Raw genomic sequence first — 23,549 nt, forward strand, 5'->3', positions numbered from 1 at the left:
AAAGGGCATGTCCGGATTAGTTGCCTCTAGGAAAATGAGAGTTGTTTGTCGGAAAGGAATTCCATGTTTAATGTATGAAACAGCACTTTGATTCCCTCTAGTTCGTGCTCTGCCTTCCTACCCAGCCCTTTGTAACTGAACTTGCAGCTGCTAGCCATTTGTCTTCCAATCAAGGCCAACTTCAAAACAGTTCAGATGACAGAGGTATGTATACTTTGAATAGAAGCAGCTGCTTGTTGTTTGTTGTTGATTTGGATGGCTTTTGTGTGAGGGTCAAATAGATTTAGATTTTGACTAAAACTACAATAATAGGTTTTGAACTCGGTGTTAAGAAGATTCAAATGTATTAACATTCATTTAACTGATAGTTATTACATACCTAATATAGACCAGGCACTGAGCTGAGAAATGGATGAAATGGACTTTTGCTGAAGATGGAAAAAGATGCCAGTGTTCTGGGCGAAGTCTAATGCAGTTTAAATTCATTTATTGTCAGCATTTGCCATCCGTGTATTTACCTATTTGGTCCTGATATGTAATGGAAGCTCCAGTTTGGATCATTTTTTTTAAGTAAAGTGAGGAATCATGTGCAAGTGTCCTTAGTAGATTAAAGACATTTACATTATACATGCTAGGATCTAAATAACAGTCTAAAGTGTATGTGTGTATTTGGGGGATGGGCACGTAGGAGCAAAAGGGAGGCATTGTACAGGGGTAATATTTTTAGGAAGCCTTAAATGTGATATTTGATTTCAGTATAACACACTCTCTGGTTTAGAAAATTGTCTTTTAGGGATTCCTGGGTGGCTTAGTGGTTGACCACCTACCTGCCTTTGGCTCAAGTTGTGATCCCTGGTCCAGGATCGAGTCTCACATCCGGCTCCCTGCAGGGAGCCAACTTCTCCCTCTGCCTGTGTCTCTGCCTCCCTCTCTGTGTCTCTCATGAATAAATAAATAAATCTAAATTAAAAAAAAATTGTTTTTTAGAAACAAATTGAAGTTTCAGGTTTTTTTCTCCCTAAAGAAATGTTGATGTCACATGCATGAGTATGGTCAGAGATTAAAAACAGAAGTTGAAGTGATGGCAAGGTATCCAGGAAAGTGCCTGTCTTTTCTGAGACTACAAAAGGCAGAGGTGGAGAGGACATTAGAAATGTCTTAGAAGGGGTCCCAAGGAGCCTGATGTCTGGTCTTACTCTAATTCCCTGAGGTGGTGCGGCTGTGGCAGCAGTGGTGGTGGTATTGGGGGGAGGGTGTGGGCAGAGCACCCATCTGACTCCTTATATAGTTTGACAGAGTAGAGTCTCATTTCTAGAAGGTTGGGAATGGGCTTAGGAGAGTTTTGAAGTCCCCAGGTTCAAACATGAGATGGTCTGAGGAAGACCTACTTACTGTTCCCCTCTTGGAGTTTTGGATGCTGGCAGTGCAGCAAAGAGCGCAGCTTCCTGCTCAGGTTTTAAGTAATTGTTTCTGTCTCTCCAGGTGTTCCATTTGAATCCAGAAATTACCCCCTCTTCCAGAGGGCTCCAAAAGTCTGAGGCTTGAGAATTGTCAGGCTGAAAGGCTTTTGAATAACAGCCTTGTGTTAGAGGGAGAGTGAGATCTCAGCTCCTTCTCTGGGAGAGCTGTTAACTTGCCACGTGACCACCCTGTGTCTGCTTCTCTGCAAGGTGGGCTGATGGGAATGCCTTCCTACCTTTCAGGCTTTATATAATGAGTCCACATAATCCTATAGGTCACCACTGTGCACACTTTCAATCTCACAGTAGATATCAAGTAAATGAAGTTTTATTACCAAAAGGAATCTTGGAGGTCTCCCTTGGCAGTCCTCTTCTTTTGTCAGATAAAGAATTCAGGACTGCAAAGAAGGGCTAAAGAGAGTTGGCCACGTCACACAGTAGGTTCTACTGTGAGTGTGACTGTTGAGTAAGCATGGCCTGGGGACCGTGTGACACAGGGAAAAGGCTTTGGAGCTGGCGGACATCGGTTTGAGTTCTGGCTTGGCCTCTTCGTCTCTTGAGTGATCTTGTGCAAGTTCTTTCACATCCTCGAGTCTGTTTACACATCTGTAAGATGGGCATCGTGACACCTACCCAGCAGAAAGGATTCAGACATTCCATGTGTGTAGACTGGTTCTTATGATTAACAGGACGAGTGAGAAGGGCCAGGACTCGATTTCCTGCCAGGGTGCCTTATTCTCTATCATGTGAGGAGAGACAGTTCTCCCCTCCCAAGGTACCTCCAGTGATGGGACTCTTCAGCTGTTCTTGATCCAGACAGAATAGAGACAGTGCTGGGCACACTTGCAGTTTTGGGGGAGGAAGTGAAAGAATTACTTTCAGTGAAACGGGAGGCTGCAAAAGGTGCTCAGCGAACAGCTGCCACACAGTACATCTCAGTACAGACTCCTCGTAGCTTCTCCAGGACCACCATCTGCCTGACAAGAAGCTCTGCTTTCTTCTCCAAGAGTTTAAAGAAGTTCTCCTGTGGGGTGTGTGTGTAGGAATAGGAAGGGGTAGACGCTGATGTAAAGCGAAGGTAACACTCTTGTGCTAAGCCAGATGTTGGGGAGGTATGCTCTAGGTGGCTCTTGGGGTCTACTTTTTCATGGTTCATCCACATGTCTTTCCCAGTGGGTCCTGGCCTCTGCTCAGACTGTCTTCTGGAGATTCCCTTCTCCACCTTTCAGTCCATGTTGCAATCCTAATCTTGTGTCAGAGCTCAATTTGTAGGTTTTTTTTCTAAAGACTTATTTTAGGGAGAGAGCACTAGTTGGGGGAGGGGCTGAGGGAGAGAATCTCCATGTATACTTCCCGTTGAGCTCATTGCAGGGCTAGGTCCCACAACCCACAAGATTGAGCCAAAACCAAGATGCTTAACTGACTGAGCCACCCAGACGCGCCTGTAGGTTAGCTTTTGTGTAAATCTGTCACAGGTCTGTCCACCCCACTCCAGTGGTCACTTTTCCACCTTCCAGGGCACTCTGTACGTGTTCCATCACACTGCAGTTGTTTCTGGAACTCCTGTCCTGTTGGACTGATATTGGGGAAGCCTGGAACTATGTCTTGTTCCCAGTTCATGGCGTGTTCCCTGCCATCTGGTTTGGTGAAGTTTTGCTGAACGACTTAAGTCGTGACGTGACAGTAAAGAGGGCAGAAGGCACTCCTTTCCAAAGGTCAACGCTCTGTTAATCCCTGCAAAGTTTGACTTATTTTGATTATTTTCAGTTTAGTATTTTGGCACAAGAAGGTCACAGGTGGTAATCTTAGCTTTTATTCTGTGAGGCTTTGTATACTCTTCATTTTTTTTTTTTTTTTAAAGTTATCTCTGTGTCCAACATGGGGTTTGAACTCACAACCCCAAGATCAAGTGTCCCATGCTATAGTGACTGAGCCAGCCAGGTGCCCTTACTCCTCATCATTTTTACATCTCTTTTTTCCTCATTCAACCACATGAGACGTGTGGGGATATGTGTTATCTTTACTCAACAGATAGGAAGCCGATTCTGGTTAAGGGTCTTGTCCTTGTCATGCTGGCAGCTAAGAGTGCTTATAGTCCTCTATACTGCCTTTTCAGCCAACAGCCCCTTCCTTGCCCAGAGGGGAAACATTTGGGAAGCATATACTGGTGGTGACATCTTCCCTATTCTGTGGTGTTCTGCAACTCCCTGCCTGGTGCAGAGGAAGGCTCAGGGAATGTTTGGGGCCAATGCATCAGCGAGCCTCTTTTGCATGCTGAGCTGAACACTTATCCCCAGCAAATGTTGGGCTTCTTGATGGATATGTGACATTGGTGGCTGAATATACATGGCACCTGTGGCTTTTCACACTCTCCCCCCACGCCTCTCCAGGGACTGGGATAGGACAGATGGTCATGGACACAGGATTCTCAGCTCTGCATCCTCTCTGCAAATCACATTTGGAGAAAAGTTAAGTTTGTGCAATAATACAATTTCAGTAACACAGTTTTGTACTGCCGGTGAGTTGTTTAACACTCTGGATAAATCACACTTCAGCAGAACTCATTTGGGAACAGAGTTTAATTTCACTGTAGGTGGCTGTGATTCCCACCCACCAGCCCCCCCCCCCCCCCAATAAATCTAGACTGATAAGGTGAATGCAGCACTAAGCCAGGCTATTTCTGGACCCAGGGTAACATTACATTGTATTAATCATCCTTTTCACCACCAACACCTTTCATTCTTTCTCCCCTGAGGATTGCTACTTGTCTGTCCTTAAATGTTAGAGATGGAAAAGATCTTTATAGTTCATCCTCCTGGATGTATGATGAAGAGATGGAGGCCCAGAGAGGCCAGGTGGCTTATGGCTAGTGAGCAACAGCCTCAATGGAGATCCAGGACCCCTGACTTTTCTCTCGTGCAGGGCTCTTGTTTTTCTGCCCTGCCCACCCTTTGATTCTGTTTTATGGCCAGAGGAGAGAGTCTTTATGTTCAGTTAGAATGAATAAAGGTGACCAGTTCTCTCTTAAATGCCCCCAGCACAGAGTGAATTCATTTCCTGTTAACCCTCACAGCCTCTCTTGACCTGTCTTTGCTAAGGGTTGTTAAAGTCTTGACAGATTTCTATACAGGTTAACTGCATCCTAGGGGTGGCCCTGTATTGGTTTGATTGATAGGATTTAACTTTTAGGAAAAAAAAAAAAGAAAAGTAGGGATAATAAGAGTATGTGGAGAGAAAAAAATACTATTAAATTCTCTCTTAACAGTATGTCTTTGGGTTCTAAAAATCACTATATTTTGATGTTTTAAAAATGGCGGATAAGATATAGCACAAGAACTGCTGAAGACTGTTAAAACTTACAAAAGGTCCAATCCTGGATCATGAAAAAGTACTTCTCATTTGTCATAGAAGCTTCGTTGTTCTACCTTCTCCTGCTGATGGAGTTAGGGCATCCTGGGAGCTCAGCAACTGGTGTGCCATTCACTGTGCTGTGGTCCTCCCGTGTCATGGATGAGCATACTCTTTGTCTAAGTGGTAACTTTGGGAAGGACACAGGCCTGGCCAGCCAGGGGGTCCCAGTCGACCTGTACAGGGGTGATATATGTGGCAGGAAGCCAATTGTAGCACAGCAGAAGATAATTTTCCTCTGTACAGGATCTCACATGTAGTAGGTATTAGTGTTTATTGATTTCGGGATTTAAAGAAATACATATATTCCTTATCTTTCTTGACTACAAAGATCTCAAGTCTCTTAAAGGGGAAAAGAGTTTAATTATGCCCTGCTTCTCTTCTAATACTATGACCAGCTTTCCCACAGTTATAAACTCTATTCTGACACTTAGTGGGTGCTCTTGCTTTCTGTTGTAGGAGTAATCCCTAGAAGCAGATAGCTGAGGTTGGAGTCCTTCATCCCTAAATAATGATGTCAATTGGACTTTTTAAGGTCTGTCATCCCTAGCTTTCTCATTAGTAAATATGGGAGTGGTAATAATACCTGATTTGTAGGGTTGTTTTGAGGGTTAAGTGTAAAGTCTTTAGCATAACACCTAAACCATAATAAGCATTCAATAAAATGTTACCCATGACTTTATACATTTCCTTTTTTTTTTTTTTTTTTTTTATTTATTTATGATAGTCACAGAGAGAGAGAGAGAGGCAGAGACACAGGCAGAGGGAGAAGCAGGCTCCATGCACTGGGAGCCTGATGTGGGATTCGATCCCGGGTCTCCAGGATCACGCCCTGGGCCAAAGGCAGGCGCCAAACCGCTGCGCCACCCAGGGATCCCGACTTTATACATTTCCTTTGGGATTTTTCTGTCACGTTTATTGCCAACGTTTGGGAGTCTACCCTCTCGTTTAAGGTTGAAGTCCAGTATTATCTTGTCCATGAAACTTTGCCTGGTCTCCATTAGAAAACTTCCAGTGGGGCTGTCCATGAACTATGTGTGAGACAAACCACTTTGGGGGTGTTGTATGTGGATGTGTGATCTTTGTATATATCTGTTGCTTCATCATCTATGCTGTGAGCTTCTGGAGCCTCTTAATTTTGTCTGGATGCCCCATCTCTAGCCTAGGTCTGATGTGTAGTAAGTGGTCTATAAATATGTAATGAATGAATGTTGGTGTTAGCTTACAGAGCCCATGTGGGACAGGAGATTTGCTTCATTGGGTTTTCCCTGATACCAAATACAGTGTGCATTAAGTTTCTGGATAGCTTTCCTTGAATCATTCTCTTTAAAAAAAAAAAAAAAAAAAAAAAAGATAGGGATGCCTGGGTGGCTCAGTGGTTGAGTGCCCGCCTTCAGCCCAGGGCATGATCCTGGAGACCCTAGGTCCAGTTCCACATGGGGCTCCCTGCACGAAGCCTGCTTCTCTCTCTGCCTGTGCCTCTGCCTCTGCCTCTCTCTCTCTGTGTCTCTCATGAATAAATAAAAAAGATCTTTAGAAAAAAAAAAAAGATATTGGTGTAGAGCACACACATGCACTAGTGGGGGGAAGGGCAAGAGGGAGAGGAAGAGAGAGAATCCTCAAGCCAACTCTGCTGAGCATGGAGCCGATGCAGGGCTGTATCCCAGGACCCTGAGATCATGATTTGAGCTGAAATCAAGAGTTGGCAGATTAACTGAGCCACCCAGGGGCCCCAGTCATTTCTTCTTTTTGTCTTTTTTTTTGGCTGATTAAGCAAACCTGGACTAGTTGGAGCCCCCAGGTGGGACCAAGGGATGTGGCTCCTGCAGGACTGTGTTGTAGGTCAGATGCTTACTTCAGTGCGTAGCATGAAGAAGTCAGGAGTATTATCTGATCGTGTGGATTCTAGTTACTAGACTGTAAATGACTGTGGTGGGTGAGGCTGTCATAAATATAGTAGTGGTTTGGGGGGCCTGAAGGAGTTAAACCTCCTCTCAGAATAGCCGGAGCAGCTCCTGGGAAGTAGCTTCCGAGGCAGGATGTGGCAAACCAGTGTGTAAAATGAGTGCGTTCTCCTTTGGAAGAAAAGGAAGTGGGTGGGGAGTAGTGAAGAGGAAGAACTTGGTGGACAAATCTTTTTATCTGTTGCTGTAAGAACAAGTTTCTCTTTTGAATGCCAGTCAGAGCCTGCAGAATTTTAACGCTAAGCGACCAAGGTCCAGAGAATGCTTAATGATGCTGGTTTTGCAGTTTTCTTGTTTTTTTTCCTCCACCAGTACCTCTAATTTAATATGCAAAATATGCAATGGAGTGTTGTCTTAGTAGGTTTTGTTTACTGATTGTGATCATTGGTTATTATTTAATGCTGTTTGAGGATTCACAGTTAATGTGAAGTGTCATCACAACCACAGTCACCTAACTAAGAATCATTTATTTATTTGGCATTCATTTAAAAACATTTTTTTCCTCTACACCCAACATGGGGCTCAAACCCCCAACCCCGAGATCAAAGGTCACATGCTACAACCCACCGACTGAGCCAGTCAGGTGCTGCTAATCAAGAGTAATTTAGAAGAAAGTTTTTTGTTTTAGAAAAGTCTCTGATGTGTTTGCTTCTTTATCTGTTTTGGAACACATTCTCACCCACTGTCTGTGCAGGTGCTCATAATAGCCCCTTGTGATGCGGGACAAGAGTCTGCTTCCGTTTTAGGTTCAGGGTTAGATGGCCTGTTAACCGGCAGAGGAGGGCTCTAGACATCTTGACTTCAGGTTCAGTGCTATTTCCAGAATTTTGGTACCTTTTGCTAAAAGCATGTTTTATACCCTTGAAGGCAAATTATTGACAGTGCGATTGTGTGAGTAAAAATAGGTGTGAACTGAATTTGGTGAGCTTCAGGCATCACTGGAAAAGCAGCCACCACTTCTATGTGGATTGTATAGATGGCAGTAATGTGGATGAGTGTTAGATTTAGGAATTGGATCCAGGACTGTGGATTGGTGTGTGAGAAATACTGTCAGAGGATTTTTTGAGTCAGTCTTTGGACTAGGTAATAAGATTTTAGTTATCGGAAGAGAAGTCCCCTATGGGCTTCCTAAGATTTGGAAAGCTGAGCTCAGCAGCTTTCAGACTTCAGATTTCTACAGTCTCTGTCTCAAGGAAGCTAGTATGTCTCCTGAGATGTGCAGATCTTGACTCCATTTCTGTGAAGGTTCCAAACTAGAATTTTTACACTTATCTATGTATGTTTTAGACAAGCACATTATGGGTGATTTGACTCCCAAACCACATACTTAAATTGCATCCTGGTCAAATTGTGATGTTTTGCATGTATTTTAGATTTTTAAATATAAAAGTGCTCTTATGGCATTTTAAATTTTTTTAATTAAAGATATTAAAAAAAGGAACCTTATGGCATTTTTAGAAGCTAAGATGTCAGGCTGATCTTTGCCAAACCCTGAATATTCTGAGGCATTCTAGGCTGGTGTGCTGGGACTTTTTTTTTTTTTTTTAAAGATTAAATTTTTTTTTCTTGAGGTTCTAATTGATGTATATAAGGGTGCTGATTTGATACATTTATGTATTGTCATATGATCGCCACCATAACTTTAGCTAACATCTCTATCATGTCCCATAACTATCTCTTTTTTGTGGTAAGAGTATTTAAGATCCAATCCCGTAGCAGCTTTACTGTATATGATACAGTATTGTTGACTGTAATTACTGTGCTGTGCATCAGGCCTCCAGGACCTATTCATCTTCTACTGCAAGTTTGTACCCTTTGACTGACATCTCCCCAGTATCCCTTCCTTTTCTTTCTTTCTTTTTAAAAAGATTTTATTTATTCATTCATGAGAGACATAGAAAGAGAAGTAGAGACACAGGCAGAGGGAGAAGCAGGCTCCCTGCAGGGAGCCTGATGCAGAACTCCATCCCAGGATTCTGGGATCACGCCCTAAGCTGAAGGTAGACGCTCAACCACTGAGCCACCCAGGCGTCCCTCCCTTTAACTCAAACCTAATTCTTTAGCAGGATGTACTATGCCCTTCCTTGTCTAGCCCCAACCTACCCTCCAGATTTATCTGTAAGTTCTCCTGGATGGATGCACCTACTCTCTGGCCACTTGGAATGGCTTCTAACAGCACCTTTTTTTTTTTTTTTTCATGCTGATGCCCAAGCCTGGAGTTGGACATTACAGTTTCTGACCTTCTCTTCCCCTTCCTTATCTTAGATGAAATTGGGAGTCTTACCTCTGTTCTGATAGCCCCCACTGCGCACCTCACTTTCAGCATTATGATCTACTTTACCTTGTAGACATTTCTGTACTTGCTAAAAGCATGCTGTGTTTGGCTTGCACTGTGAAACCTGTTTCTTTCATCTCTACATCTTTATCTCTCTGTCTCTCTCTGTCTCTGTCTGTCTGTCTCTCTCACACACACACACACACACACACACACACACACACACACAGAGTGCCTGATGAGGGCAGGGACCTAGTCTGCTTCATTTGTACCTTCCAAGCCTCTAACGCAGATAGATAGTGCGTGGCGCACAGTGGGTGCTCCATGATAAATCTGCATTGCAATTTCACAGCTGTGGGCGTAAATGGGTAGAAACCAGATGTCGACTTAAACTTCCCCATCCTCTGCCCTCCTCTAGATTGGAGCAGCCCTACAGGTTTACATTCTATGATCACTTGTTTCTGTAGAACCCACGTTTCCCTTTCTGTGTTTTTTTTTTTTTTTTTCTCTTCTTTTTGCTTTGTGTTGAATCAGCTAGGAAGTTGGCCCTTTTTTCCTGGTTTCCACCAAACAACAATAAGAATGCAATACACACAAAGCTATTTTTGTGCACAGCAGATTGGACTGAAGGTCTGGGGTAAGGGGGATGTATTACATTATAGCAATAAAGACAACTTAGAATCTAGTGGTGTAACTATATTTGGTCTTAAATGACCTTTGCCCCCTTGCCATGATACCTCCTTTCTTCCTGTGCCACTTATAACCACTCCAAACAGTCTTCTCCCATCTTATTCTGTAGCCTAAATCATTTCTCTGGTTCCTCCCCCAACATGCTGTTCAGGCCTGCTTCTGCCTAAGCCACGGATGAGGATCAGGCCCTTATAAACTATGGGCGAACCTTCTGGTCCTCTGGTAGCCTCTGCTGTGAGGGGGTTTGGTAGCGCGCGCGCACGCGCACACACACACACACGCTTCTTTCAGAAGACAGAAGCCAACACGGTCACTTTTTGTTTTAATTGAGTTTTGTTCTCTCTGGTCTTATTGTTACTTCTGCCAGGTAGGTTTTGACCCTACCAGGCCAACTGCTATTAATTTGAGGGCCTAACTCATAGTTTTCGACAAGGCGAGCACTTATATAGACTTCTAGTCCTGGTCCTGAGATCAGGGTTCTGTGAGCATTGCCACACAGTGATGTAGGGAGGGGTTTTCCCCAGAGATGATGGGTGCTCAGAGACGAGGTTTGCTGACCCCTCTTGTGGGTACTTTGATTAAGGAGAAGGGCCAAGCTGTCATAAACATGTTTGTGTATTTAAGGAAGGAACAGGTCTGGAGAATTGGTGATTTCTCTCTGTGGACTAGAATTGGAGACACATTTTGAATCTGTTTCTTCCAACTGGATCTTCCTGTCTTAGCTGTGCCTCTGAGCATGACTGTCCTCATGGTTCTGGGTTATGAGGTTTAAGATGATGTTCACATTGGGTCCTATACCTTTTTCTTTAATTGAAAAGCAGCTTGCACTGCTGATTCACAGAGTGACATGGGCCATTACTACATACATAGGCAGTTTCTCCTTTCCTTTCCCTTTTCCTTTTCCTTTCCTTTTTCCTTTCCTTTTTTTTTTTTCAAGGAGGCTCCATGCCTAACATGAGGTTTGAACTCATGACCCTGAGATCAGGAGTCATACGCTCTACTGGCTGAGCCAGCCAGGCACCCCTACATAGGCAGTTTCTGAAAGGTCTTTCTATATGTCAGCTTCTCAAGAGCAGGGAATGGGTATGGTCAAATATATTATCTTTCTAAGGCCACAATCAACCAGCTTGTCTGTTCAGGAACACACTCATTTTGTGGCCACCACCAGACCCAGGTCTCCCTTTGTCTCTGATGTCGACCACATATTTATTGGATGTTCCACTTGGATTGTCCATGGTGTTTTCTCCCTCTCAATACTCCCTACTGCCTCCTCACCACCCTGCCTCCCTCAGTAGTCCCCTGGCCCTCTTATGGCCACCTGAATCTTTACTGCTGCTACCAGTGTGCTTCACTTGTGCAGGATCCTTTCTTTTCCCTTCCCATCCCATTCAAAATGTCTCAGTCTAGGATGTTCCTCTGAAAGGAATTCCTCTGTACATAGATTTAATTTGTTGCCTTTCCAGGAACCTTTTAGTAGAGTAGAGCACAGTTCTTTGCCTCAAAGGAATAGTAGCTAACAGGTAAATACCTGTGTTATGGCTCATTGAGTGGGGGATTTGTTTGAAGGACATGAGCTCTTCAGCTCATGGTGTGAAGGAAAGATAACTTTTAGAGTTCCAGCCCTACCTAGTCTTTACTGCTCCTGGCCTCCATTCCCATTTCTGTAAAATAGGAACAACATACATAATTTTTAAAATTGCAAGGATGAAGTGAGTTAATGGGAATAATATGGCTAGCATTTAAGAATCTCAAGTCTTTTTTTTTTTAAGATTTTATTTTATTTATTTATTCATGAGAGAGACACAGAGAGAGGCAGAGACATAGGTAGAGGGAGAAGCAGGCTCCCTGTTGGGAGCCTGATGCGGTACTCGATCCCAGGACCCCAGGATCACAACCTGAGCCAAAGGCAGCCGCTCAATCACTGAGCCACCCAGGTGTCCAAGAGTCTGGAGTCTTAATTGTATCTAAATTTCATTATCAGACAAGCATTATGTTCCTCTTTTTGTTCTCATCAAGGAAGGGCATTATTCCTTTTTGTCCTTCATCTTCTGATCTTTTTTATCCCCCCTCTGCCTCCAAATTTCGTCACAATTTTTTTTGATACTTTTCTGAAAGACTGATTCTTTAGTAATTAATTCATATATGGCTAATATGAAACAAATTTTGTCCACTGGAGTGGAAGACACCATAGTTAGTTCTTTAAAGCAACAATATGACACTCCCTCTCCAATTTAGGATGTTGTTCAATATTTAAGAAGAGTCTGTGTGAATGGGTGGTCCTGTCATTCCAGAGGTTCCTCTGTGTGGGCGTGTGCGTGTATTTTTCAGTGTGACTCTTCTGCAGAAACATGCCATGGGAAGGCAGTTTGTATCATTTCAGAAGTCTGATTCCAGAGGTTAAGTATTTTTGGTTTTTGTTTGCTTTTTTTTTTCTTTATTTTTTTTTAATTTTTATTTATTTATTTATTTATTTATTTATTTATTTATTTATTTATTTATTTATGATAGTCACACAGAGAGAGAGAGAGAGACAGAGACAGAGACACAGGCAGAGGGAGAAGCAGGCTCCATGCACCGGGAGCCCTACGTGGGATTCGATCCCGGGTCTCCAGGATCGCGCCCTGGGCCAAAGGCAGGCGCCAAACCACTGCGCCACCCAGGGATCCCTTTTTTTTTTTTAAATTAGGCTCCACACCCAATGTGGGGCTTGAACTCATGACTGTGAGATCAAGAGTTGCACACTCTACTGACTGAACCTGCCAGGTGCCCCTGTTTATCTTCTTAAAATTAAACCTGTTTTCTTGACTTTGAAAAACATTTGTTGATTTGCCTGGAAGCTACTTGATTTAAAGTGAAATTAAAGAGAAACACTTGTCTTGACTCTTGTTTTCTTTTTTCTTGTAAGTTATATTCTTCTGACACGTTTTGTTTATCACAGCCTTAATCCCCATTTTCTACAGGGGAGACCATGCTACAATGCCCTTTTTCCTTTTTGCTGTCTAAATTTTAGGTATCGTTGTAGACCAAATCAGGTCTCCTATGCCTGTAAAACTTAGACTGATTATGCCAGCATCTTCTGAACTACAAAGCTGTCCATGTCTCAGGCCTCTTGAGAAAATAGGGGAAACTGCAAGACAGTCTTTGCCCCACAGTCTTTTTGGATGTGGTGGTGAAACCAATGAAAGGCAATGAGAGTAGTTTTTTTTTTTTTTTTTTTAAGTAGGCTCCATGCTGGGCTCGAATCAGAACCATGAAGTCAAGAGTTAGAGTTGGATGCTCAACCGATTGAGCCACTCCAGTACCCCAAGCAGTATTTAACTACATTGTACATTTTTGTGAGATTATTACATGAAAACATGAAGATGCAGGAATTTCATCAGTAGAATGGGGCTGACTGGTGATCGCATCATGGTGTTGTTAAAGGGACACCTACCTTTTGCAGAATGCCTGATGCACACAATACTCAGTAAGTCAGTAGGGAGTACTACCAAATTGTTACCCCTACTAACCAACAATTACTAACCAATATTACCCTTACTAGTACTGTTAAATACTTGTTTAACACTTTAGAGGATTTCTACATTTTTTACATCTCTACAACAACTATTTTTCATTTTTATTTTTTTTTAAGTAAGCTCTTCACCCATTGTGGGGCTTAAGCTCATGACCCCAAGATCAAGAGTAGCATGCTCTACCGACTGAGCCAGCTGGGCACCCCATCCACAACAGCCTTTTATTTCTCATCACATCATTGGTTTAAAGTGCCCTTGGCTGTCTGTATTCCTCTCACTGCTTCACGAAGGGCCTTCTGGTGCCCAAATGCATGCATGCTCACAGAAGGCTATGTAGCCTCAAAGGAAAAGGCAGGGCAACCCTCTCAGGTCCCCTCCCTCCTTGGGAGCTTTGTAGTATCACTTCACTATTGCTCAATAGACATTGCTTTGCTTCCCACCAAAAACAAAAACAAAAAACAATCAAAGGAAAAGGCAGTGAGGGTGGGAAAACAGTCAGTGGGGTGTACGTGTGGATAAGAAGTAATGAATGACCAGGGCCTCAAACATGTACAGCAGACGAAGCCGGGCATTGTGTTCACAGAGATGTGTGGCCCTGGGACTTAGCTGCAAAGTTCTGTCCTTAGAAAACTGCAGGATGAATCCGGTAGTAGGATTAGAGAATTTTAGCATTGCAAAGGACTTTAAAGACCACCTAGTTTAGCTTTCCTATTTTACCTATGAGGATAATCAAGGGGAAGTAACGGGACAAGTCTTCTGACTTCCAAAGCCTTCACGCTTCTTAAGCAAGGAGTATATGGCAGCCACGTGGATTTTTTTTTTTTCTTTCTAGTTTTATGTCCCATTGTGAAAGACCAGCTCTGTGCTGACCCAGAAGCAGCAGATTTCCTGCATATGTCACTGGCCCTGGAAGTGGGTCTGGGGAATGCTTTCAAGAATGACTGTGAGACTTTGCTCACCTATGTCTATCAGCAAGCAGAAGAGAGTGGGCGGCCAAGATGCAATTTACATTAGCAAACAGCATCAAGGAAAGGGAAAAAATACTTGAGCTAAATTCAGTGAAGCACATCATGATACCAGGCAAGGGAATGGCTGTACTGAAGCATGTCTTCCCACAGCCGCTTGAGAGTCTAAACCCAAAGCTGGGTTCAACACCAACACAAAGCAGAGGTCTATTGCTGGAGGAGGAGTAGGAAACTTTCTCCTGCTCCAGAACTGCCACAGATACACATTTGTTTTGGTTGCCATGGAAAGGAAGGAAGTCCATGTTCACAGGGCCTGTTTAAGACTGAGGCTGGACCAGGATAGGAGAGAACTTCCCTATCGCTACCATGGGCACTGTGGCTTGCTTCCCATGCTTTCAGGTCCTGGTTGTTACTTCTTGTTGACACATATGCCCCACTGACCCTTCTCCCTCCCTCACTGCTTTTTCCTTTGAGACTATATTGACTGTTTTATCTTCCCAGGCCTTCTGTGAGCATGCATGCATTTGGGCACCAGAAGGCCCTTCATGAAGCAGTGAGAAGAATACAGACAGCTAAGGGCACTTTAGGCCAGTGTTGTGATGAGAAATAAAAGGTGGTCATTGAGATGATGTGAGAGCGTTATGTAAAAGTAATTGCCATCAACCCCCAGAGCAGGGGCAAAGGCATGGAGAAGGATCCCACTCTGTGGCCAGGCCACATGGGACACTTCAAACCTGAAGGAGAAGTAGGAACACTGAGAAAAAAAATATCTCTGCAGCTCTGGCTCCACTCTTTGCATAAGATAAAACCCATTGCTGGAGAAATTTGCAGCCTGAGGTACATGGAAATTATCAGGGTTCACCAGAAAACCCAAACCTAGCTCAACTCCCAACTAATACTAACAGCATGACAGCATAATGTGCCTATCTCTAAGCATGAAGATAATGTACCTCCGTCTTTATTCTTCTATTACAGTGTGCACCAGTTAGTGTACAAAAAGCACAACATCGAGAGAAGAAACAACCTACAAGAGATAAGGCCATCAATAGAACTAGACTCAGAGACGACTCAGATGATGGAATTAATGGACAGAGGCTTTAAAATAACCTATGATTATGGACAACATGCATGAACAGATGAATTTCAGAAGAGATAGAAACTAAAAATAGATTCAAGTGAAAGTGCTAGAAAATTTTGAAAACATGATCTCAGAGGTCAACAAGTCTGTCAGCAGACTGTAGGGAACTGAGGAAAGAATCAGTTACCCTGAAGATAGGTTAATAGAAATTATCTAAACTGGGGGGTGGTGGGTGGTATCCAAACTGAGACAGGAGAAAAGGAATAAAAAGAAATCAGATCACAGCATCCAAGTTATAGGTATATATAGAGAGGAAGAGATAGAGAGAGAGAGAGGAGAGAGAGAAGACACCCTACTAGAACTTTTTAAGTAATTGGCCTATGTGGTTATGGAAGCCTGGGAAATCCACAGTCTTAAGGGTAGCCCAGATTGCTGGAGACCTATGCAAGATTTGCAGTTGAAATCCGAAGGCAGGCTTCCTTCTTTGGGGAGGTCAGTCTTTGTGCTATTAAGGCCTTATACTGACTGGATGAGTCCCACTCCCATTATGGGGAGTAATCTCCTTTATTCAAATTCACCAATTTGAATGTTATTCTTATCACACCCCTTCCACAAACCTCACTTCCATGGAAACATTTTAAATAAAGTTTGACCAAATAACTTAGCATTGTGGCCCTGCCAAGCTGACACATAAAATTAACCATCATATGTCCCCTTCTAGTTACTGCCCCCACCCTAAAGCGTGTTCACTTTTCTACCTTATAACTGCAAAGATTAGTTTTACCTTTTTTTGAATTTGACATAGATGCAGAAGAACATATACTTTGTTGTTCCATCTGGCTTCTTATATAATCCTAGAATTTTATTGCCTAGTTAGTTGAGCAGCCCTTCCCAGAGTGGCCTGTGGGGCTGAGGGGTAAAGGTATAGAGCCCCTTCTCCACTTTGTTGTTTGGGGCTGGCCTAAACTGCACTCCCTTACACCGATGGGCTAACTTAGGATGGAGTCTGGAATTGGTTAGCTCTGTCTTCCTCTTTCAGGCCCATTCTTTCCTCTCCTCTTTGTTGTTTTGTTTTGTTTTTATTTTTTTAAAAGATTTTATTTGAGAGAGAGGGAGACACAGCGCACATATGCATGAGCAGGGGAGGGATAGAGGGAGAGGGAGAAGGAGACACCAGTAAGCTCGACGCAGGGCTCGATCCCAGGACCCCAAGATCATGACCTGAGTAGAAGGCAGACATTTAACTGAGCCATCCAGGTGCCGCCCTCTCTTATACTCTTTGTTACCCCCACACTCTGTGCCCTGTCCATGGTTTGACTCTGTAGAGAATCGTAAAGCCAATCTTCCCTCTTCTCATATTTTCCTTCTTTTGAAGATCTTCAGCTTTTCAACCCAAGCACACATTCTGTCTTACTCTGTACTTCCTCAGCTGGTTGTCACATTGACAGGCTTGGGTCTCAGAGACACTTAGACAACTCTCCCCTCCCTTCTCTCCTCCTCCCCATGTACTTTTTTCTTTTGGTAAAAATGGGTGTGGAAACTGAATACCAGAGAGGGTGGGAGCTTGCCTAGGATCTGACAGATGGGACTGGTATGGGGTGAGGATTGAGGGATTGCAATAAGTCCCATGCTCTTATTTGCCCTTAGTTTGGGTCCTTTACCTTCCCTCTTCCTTCTCTGCCCCAGTAGCCTTCCAACTGCCAAATGCCACAGGGGAGAGAGAACTTCCCAACTCCCTATACTCTCTGAGGATACCCGCCTGCCTGCACTGGAACCTTTTCTTTCCTCCAGCACAGTTACTGAATGTCATCCTGTACTCTTCCCTCTTTGTTCCTTCCTGGCAGGAAGGCTAGAGCAAGGCTTAGGTTGGTGACAGACCCCTGGCTGGTGTTTACATTACTGTGTCCCATTTCTGTTTGGTGTGTGGCTGTTTGAAGACTCCATTCCTTTGTCTAGACGTCACCTCCCTTCTCCTTAAATCATTCCTTTAGGTCAGCTTCCCATTTCAGGGTCCATCAGGGCTGGAGATGGCAGTGTACGGCCTTGAAGAGAGCTCTGTTCTAGGATTTAGGAAACCTTCTGCCAGTGAGCTTTGTGACTTTGTACTCTCTGGACTTCTGTGACCTTACCTGTAAAGTGAATTGGATCAGGTGGTTTTTAAGGTCCCTCCCATGCCACGTTTTATACTGCTTCCTGACTTAAACCACCGAGCCACAAATGCAAGATTCCAGCTGTCGTACTGCAGTTAGGCTTAGTGGATGGGTGGGATGAAGGAGAGGGAAGGAGATGTTCTTGCCCATAGGATCATCCTTTCTCCACCCACTACATTGTGCCTTCTTGGTGTGTTCAGAATACAAATGACAACCCTTGTTTTTCTCCACATTCCTTGCTCTTCTCTACATTCCTGTTTCAAACCTATAATCTTGTATCTCGATGAACTTGTGTTTACTGTAAGACAGCCACGGTGCAGAATTCATGTTGCCATGGGTTATTTTCTTTCTGCTGTGGTGCATGAGGGTGATGGGAGTCAGACTTTATAGCTGGTCCCTGGAGAGGGCTGTGTGTGTATGTCAGATATTTATTGTTCTGGGCTCTGGTGTCCTTTCTCGATCCATAGTCCTGATTTTGCTGATTTCAGTTAAAGCCAAAGACTGGGCAGGACACAGATTCTGGTTCTCTGAAATTTGGAGACTTGTGGTGTGGTTGAAGGAAGACAGGCCCCTCTCTTCCTCTTTCCTTTGTTGGAAGCATTTCAGCATGGGGTGGGGCAGGAATGAGCCTTGTTTTTTTTTTTTTTTAAGATTTTATTTATTTATTCATGAGAGACACAGAGAGAGAAGCAGAGGGAGAAGTAGGCTCCCTGCAAAGAGCCAATGCGGGACTCAATCCTGGGAATCTAGGCTCAAACCCTAAGCCAAAGGCAGATGCTCAACCGCTGAGCCACCCAGGCATCCCACGAATGAGCCTTGTTGAACTTGATTGACTCCCTGTCCCAGAGGAAGCAGTACTAAACACTGCTATGTTTATTGATTGATTTATTTTTATTTTGTTATTTATTTTAAGGATTTTATTTATTTATTCATGAGAGATACAGAGAGAGAGGCAGAGAGAGAGAAGCAGGCTCCACACAGGGAGCCTGACATGGGACTCAATCCCGGGTCTCCAGGATCACGCCCTGGGCCGAAGGCAAGAGCTAAACTGCTGAGCCATCTAGGGATTCCCGATTGATTTCTTTTTAATGAGTACTGAAAGCCATTTAGATGCTGGGATTTTCCTTTCACCTTCAGATAAAATCCTTTGTCTTTCATTCACTGAAGTAATTCTTAAGAAACTTTTCAAGGGTTTTAGGAATTGTTGAAGGAAAGACAGTAGCTTCTGGATGCCACTGTTGCTGCCTTGGCAGCTCCTCACCCACACTTGCCCTAACACTAGTGTGGAAGTGTATCCAAATTCCGTTGTTCCTTCCTATTAGTTTTCTGTTTTGGTCCTCCCCTGGTAGAGGAAGCACGGACTTGTGACTCTCTTTGACAGAAGAGAAAACACAGATGTGTCAAAGTTAATGAGTAGTCAGTCTGTGGCCGCCCAGCTAGTTGTTGACTATTTAAGGTAAGAAACTGGGATTCCCGATGACAAATGACTTGTTAGCATGGCAGTGCTGTTCCACCTGGAGTCATCAGGGAAGTCATGCCACCATAGCTTACAGTCTTTGCTGTGTCCTGTGGCACAGCCTTCTGAAAGCATACACCAGAAGCAAGTCAAGTCCCTTAGCCGGTGCTGTGTGCGGTGAGACTGGTGAGCATAGAAGGTCGAGGAGGGAGGAAGCCTAGATTTAGTTTTTCTTTCTGAAGGTAGGAGAATTACTTATCTTACAGAGAGTCAAGGAAAATGAGCAGAGTTAGAATTTCCTCTTTTTCTTTGCTAGATGGATGAGGTTTCTTGTGGCCAGCATTACTTGCAAGGCAGTGTTCAGCTTGATGTGCAGGGCAGGCAGGATTGCATCTGGCACAGAGGGCTCTATGTAGGTACACCATCTGTGTGTATGATGGAGCCCTGGTATGGAAAATGCCCCACACTGGGATCTTATGCATGTCTGCAAGTTGATTCTCGTGAAAGTATTGAACTTTTTGAAGAGATAGTAGAGATTAGAGATTCTCTCTGCCATGGTTTCAGTCTTTGCTCTGTTGCTTACTAGCTCTGTGACCTTGGACAAGTCACTTCACCTGTTTGTGCTTGAGTTTGCTCTCTGCTGTGGATTAAATGCATTAGCAAGTATGAAACGGCGCAGCCCAGGTGGCTCAGCGGTTCAGTGCCTGCCTTCGGCCCAGGGTGTGTTTCTGGAGACCCGGGATGAGTCCCACGTCGAGCTCCCTGCATGCAGCCTACTTCTCCCTCTGCCTGTGTCTCTGCCTCTCTCTGTGTGTGTCTCTCATGAATAAATAGATAAAATCCCTTTAAAAAAAAAAAAAAACAGCAAGTACGAAACAGTACACAGTGTTGTGAGGAGAGTGATTTCCTTCCATTCAGTCCTCCCCTCTCCCTCATACCTGCTCAGTGTGAGTGCAGGTTTGACCCAAGCCTTTGGGGGGTGTGTTTCTAGTTGGACGGCTGAGGCCTACAGGGCAGCTGTAACTTCATTGAAGTTTTAGCTGTGGAGTCTGCATTTGACAGGTGTCTCCAAACTTTGTCATTGATGAGTTCTTTGTGGAGTGACCTGAGAGTCAGGAAACCTGAAGGTGTGTGTTGTGGCCTCCCAGCCATGCTCATTCTGGGTCCCTACCTCTGAGAGACTGGGGCAGCTGTGAGACTTAGTTGAGCCTTTCAGCAGAATGAGAATATTACCAGCTGTCTTAGTCTGGGCTGCATAATGAAATGTCATAGACTGGTTGGCTTAAACAACAGAAATTTATTTTCCCGTGGTCCTGAGACTTGAAGACCAAGATGACAGTGCTGTCATGGTTGGGTTCTGGTGAGGCCTCTCTTCCTGGTCTGCAGACAGCTACCTTCTTTTGGTGTCCTCACATGGTTGCCTTTGGTGTGTGTCCAGAGGCAGCGGAGGCCACCTTTCTTCTTATGGCCTTCAGTCCTATCTGATTAGGACTCATATGACCTTAGTTAACCTTAATTACCTCCTCAAAGTTCTGTCTCTGAACATAGTTACATTTGGGGTCAGGGCTTCAACATATGAATTTTAGGGAGACATATTCGGTCCATAGCACCAACCTTCCTTCCCTGAGAGCTACCCAGTGAGGTCACTTGGTAAAAATAGCCTGGTGTCCTCTGTGGCCCCTGTACTGTTATTTGTAAGGTATGTTGGGTCTTTCCATAGACTGGGGAGGCAGTAGGTCTGGATCTCCTTGCCTTCTTGAGAGTTGGAATAGAGGGTAAATGAAAAGTGGAAGGTGATGCTTACTTCAAGCTCAGTAATGGGGTGTATGTTAAGGGGTGGGCACCAGCCTTCTGATGTGTAATGATGCCCTGTCTTGTCACCCATGTTGTTTGTTTAGACTAGGACTAAAATCACATGAAACACAGTGGAAGCTCTCTTTACCATTGTCCCCTTAACGAACTCCCAGGAATAACGAATGCTTTTCTGTTATGCGTTCTTTGTAAAACCTCAGTGCTGCCCACAAGCGTGCTAAATGCACAGCTTGCAGGCTGCTCTCTGCCCTGCCCACTCGCCTCAGCACCCACTGGCTGAATTATGTGCTTACCAAGAACTAGTTTGTTCCCAAAGTCATTTGTACAGATGTGACTGGTATTGTAATTAAGTCATGTACTTAAATATCAGGTAAACTGGTAAAATAAGCCTGCAAATGCAGTGGGTCACCCCCCCCACACACACACACACTTTGAACACTAATTAGAAGCCATGGAAAGATTCAATAAGTCCAGCTCACTAAAACATTACTGTCAAATTAGATGGGTGTTAAGATTGGGGGAAAACCTAAAACTCTTACAATTTTATTTTGATATTATTCTTTTGACTCCACTTTAATGAATTGGACATTGGAAATGATGGACAACAGATCATGTTCTGGTTCACGTAAGGAAGATGATGTGGGGCTCTTACCAATGGATCTTTACTCAAAGTGAGGTCTTCCCCTACCTACATTAGAAGGTGGATGAATGCACATTTATATATGTGATACAAAAGTAAAAATTTTAGGTATATATATTTTAGGATTCCTTGCTTTATTTTGATGAACCTATCCCCTGACCTGTTTACAGGTCAGAGGAGAGTGTCTGCTGTTGCCATTCAGCTTAGAGCCTGTTTTGATGGTTTGGCTTGATTTCAGTTAGTGGTTTTAGGGCATAGATTTGATTTTGTGTATGATGTTAACTTAATAAATCCAATACCAGTGGGGCTTTGGGAACTGGGATTTTAAGGCAAATGAAAGTGGCTTGTTCTGGATTTTAGCAGATTCTTTGGTTCCTTCTGTAGACTTTCAGAATAGTGAAGAGACCTAATTTCCTCATTTGACAAATAAGGAAACCGAGGCTTCGAGAGAAGGGTGTCAGAGGGGAGGGGTGTCTGGTGGTGTATTGAAGGGAGCAGAGGCAGGCCCACTGCACATGGAACTGTCCCCCAGAACCCCTGCATCCATTCTCCTATCCGGCCTGGGAGCTGGAACTCTCCACCATACAAGTGCTCCTCTAGGGGGGACCTCTCTGATGCCAGTTCTGACTCGTGCTCCCCCCTTTGGGACAGGACCAACCTGGAGGCCTTGCAGAAGAAGCTGGAGGAGCTGGAGCTTGATGAGCAGCAGCGGAAGCGCCTTGAGGCCTTTCTCACCCAGAAGCAGAAGGTCGGGGAACTGAAGGATGACGACTTCGAGAAGATCAGTGAGCTGGGTGCTGGCAACGGTGGCGTGGTGTTCAAGGTCTCCCACAAGCCGTCCGGCCTAGTCATGGCCAGAAAGGTGAGGCCACTCAAAAAAAAAAAGAAAAAAAAAAAGAAAAAAAAAAAGAAAAAAGAAAAAAAAAAGGGCTGAATGGGATTTGACTTGGTGAATAGGTAATTGGATTATCTCTTGGAAGATCTGGGGCCAGTGGAAGGAAGACTGACTTTTCATTCAGTACCTTTTTGTGCTATTGGAATTTTGAGCTCCTGTTATCTATCAGATTATAGGATAAACATACTGATGATGTGTTAGTGTATTTATCCCCACCCCCAGACTGGAAAATAACGGCAAGTGACCTTCCTTAGCTTTGTGCGTGCTCTAGAAAGAATGCAGGGGTGCCTATTTGCCATTATCCCGTGCAGGAGAAGCTGCTTTTATTTAGCTAGCTCCAGCAATGCACCGACTTATCAGGTTGTTTGCCCGAGGTCCAACCCTGTGGATGCTTCCTCTGCAGCTCCCTGCAGTGTAACATCTCAGCCCCCCGCTGTGGTCAGCAGTGTTGGAGCTGGACTTCCTGTGGAGCCATGGTCCTCCTCTTTCTGAAAACGGCCCCTGCTCTGGCAAGGCTGGGCTCTTCCATGTTTTCCAGCATACCATGTTTAATCCTGACTGCACATGTTTGCTTGGGCCACTCCTTCCATCCTCTTGAATAGTGCCCGTCCTTATGGCTCGCCTCCTGTCTGGCTCTCACTAGCAGCTTCAGCCCACACCAATAACCATGGCTTCCAGGTTCTCTGGCACTCCTTGTCTGTGACCCTTTCTAGCAGCTTTCTATTATTCAGTAACCATTTCATATGCCTGATGTGTCTGCCGCCTGTCTCTCTGGATGAAACCAGGGACAACATGAGGGGGACATAAGGTGGCACCTGAGGCCCTGGCTGACTCTTAACCACCTCGGGCTCCAGAGGTCAAGGGGAAATCTGGGCAGCCTAGGTCACATACTCAGTTCCTCATACCCTTCTACTCCCATAGCCCTCAGGTATCAGCCAGGTTCTCAAGGCTACTTTTCCCTCCTCTCTCAGCTTCACTGCTCCTTTTGGAGGAAACTCTCCATTCAGCTTTGTTCTCAGGAGGTGTGAGGCCCCCCCCCCCCCCCCCCCCCAGTCTTGGCTCCTAGGAGCAGAGGCATAGCCACTCTCCCCTCGTTACAGCTCCTTCAGAACCCATACTTGCCTTGGTTAGTTGGTACTGAGTGCTTTGGGCAAAAACTTGGTAGTTAAAACTTACCTGTTTTCTCTCTTCCTACCTTTAAGAGCGTAAGCATTTAAGAAAGCTTCTTTCCATCCATCCATATA

The 23,549-nt window shown here is 44.3% G+C and overlaps 1 protein-coding gene, 1 long non-coding RNA gene and 1 other non-coding gene across 3 annotated transcripts in view; 2 read left to right on the plus strand and 1 right to left on the minus strand.

Moving 5' to 3' along the window:
• MAP2K1 (mitogen-activated protein kinase kinase 1) overlaps nt 1–23,549 on the plus strand; it is a 77,331-nt gene that overhangs the window by 14,891 nt on the left and 38,891 nt on the right. The window contains exon 2 of the mRNA XM_072809241.1: nt 22,062–22,272. Coding sequence (XP_072665342.1) covers nt 22,062–22,272 — 211 coding nt within the window. The remainder of the gene's footprint in view (nt 1–22,061; nt 22,273–23,549) is intronic.
• Nucleotides 4,790–16,201, plus strand: LOC140623149 (uncharacterized). The gene is made up of 3 exons (XR_012022808.1): nt 4,790–7,637; nt 13,021–13,263; nt 15,250–16,201. It is a non-coding gene; the product is annotated as an uncharacterized lncRNA (long non-coding RNA).
• TRNAR-CCU (transfer RNA arginine (anticodon CCU)) lies at nt 10,744–10,816 on the minus strand. The gene has a single exon. It is a non-coding gene; the product is annotated as a tRNA-Arg (tRNA).

This window comes from Canis lupus, chromosome 32, assembly GCF_048164855.1.
Source record: "Canis lupus baileyi chromosome 32, mCanLup2.hap1, whole genome shotgun sequence".
Classification (NCBI taxonomy): Eukaryota; Metazoa; Chordata; class Mammalia; order Carnivora; family Canidae; genus Canis; species Canis lupus.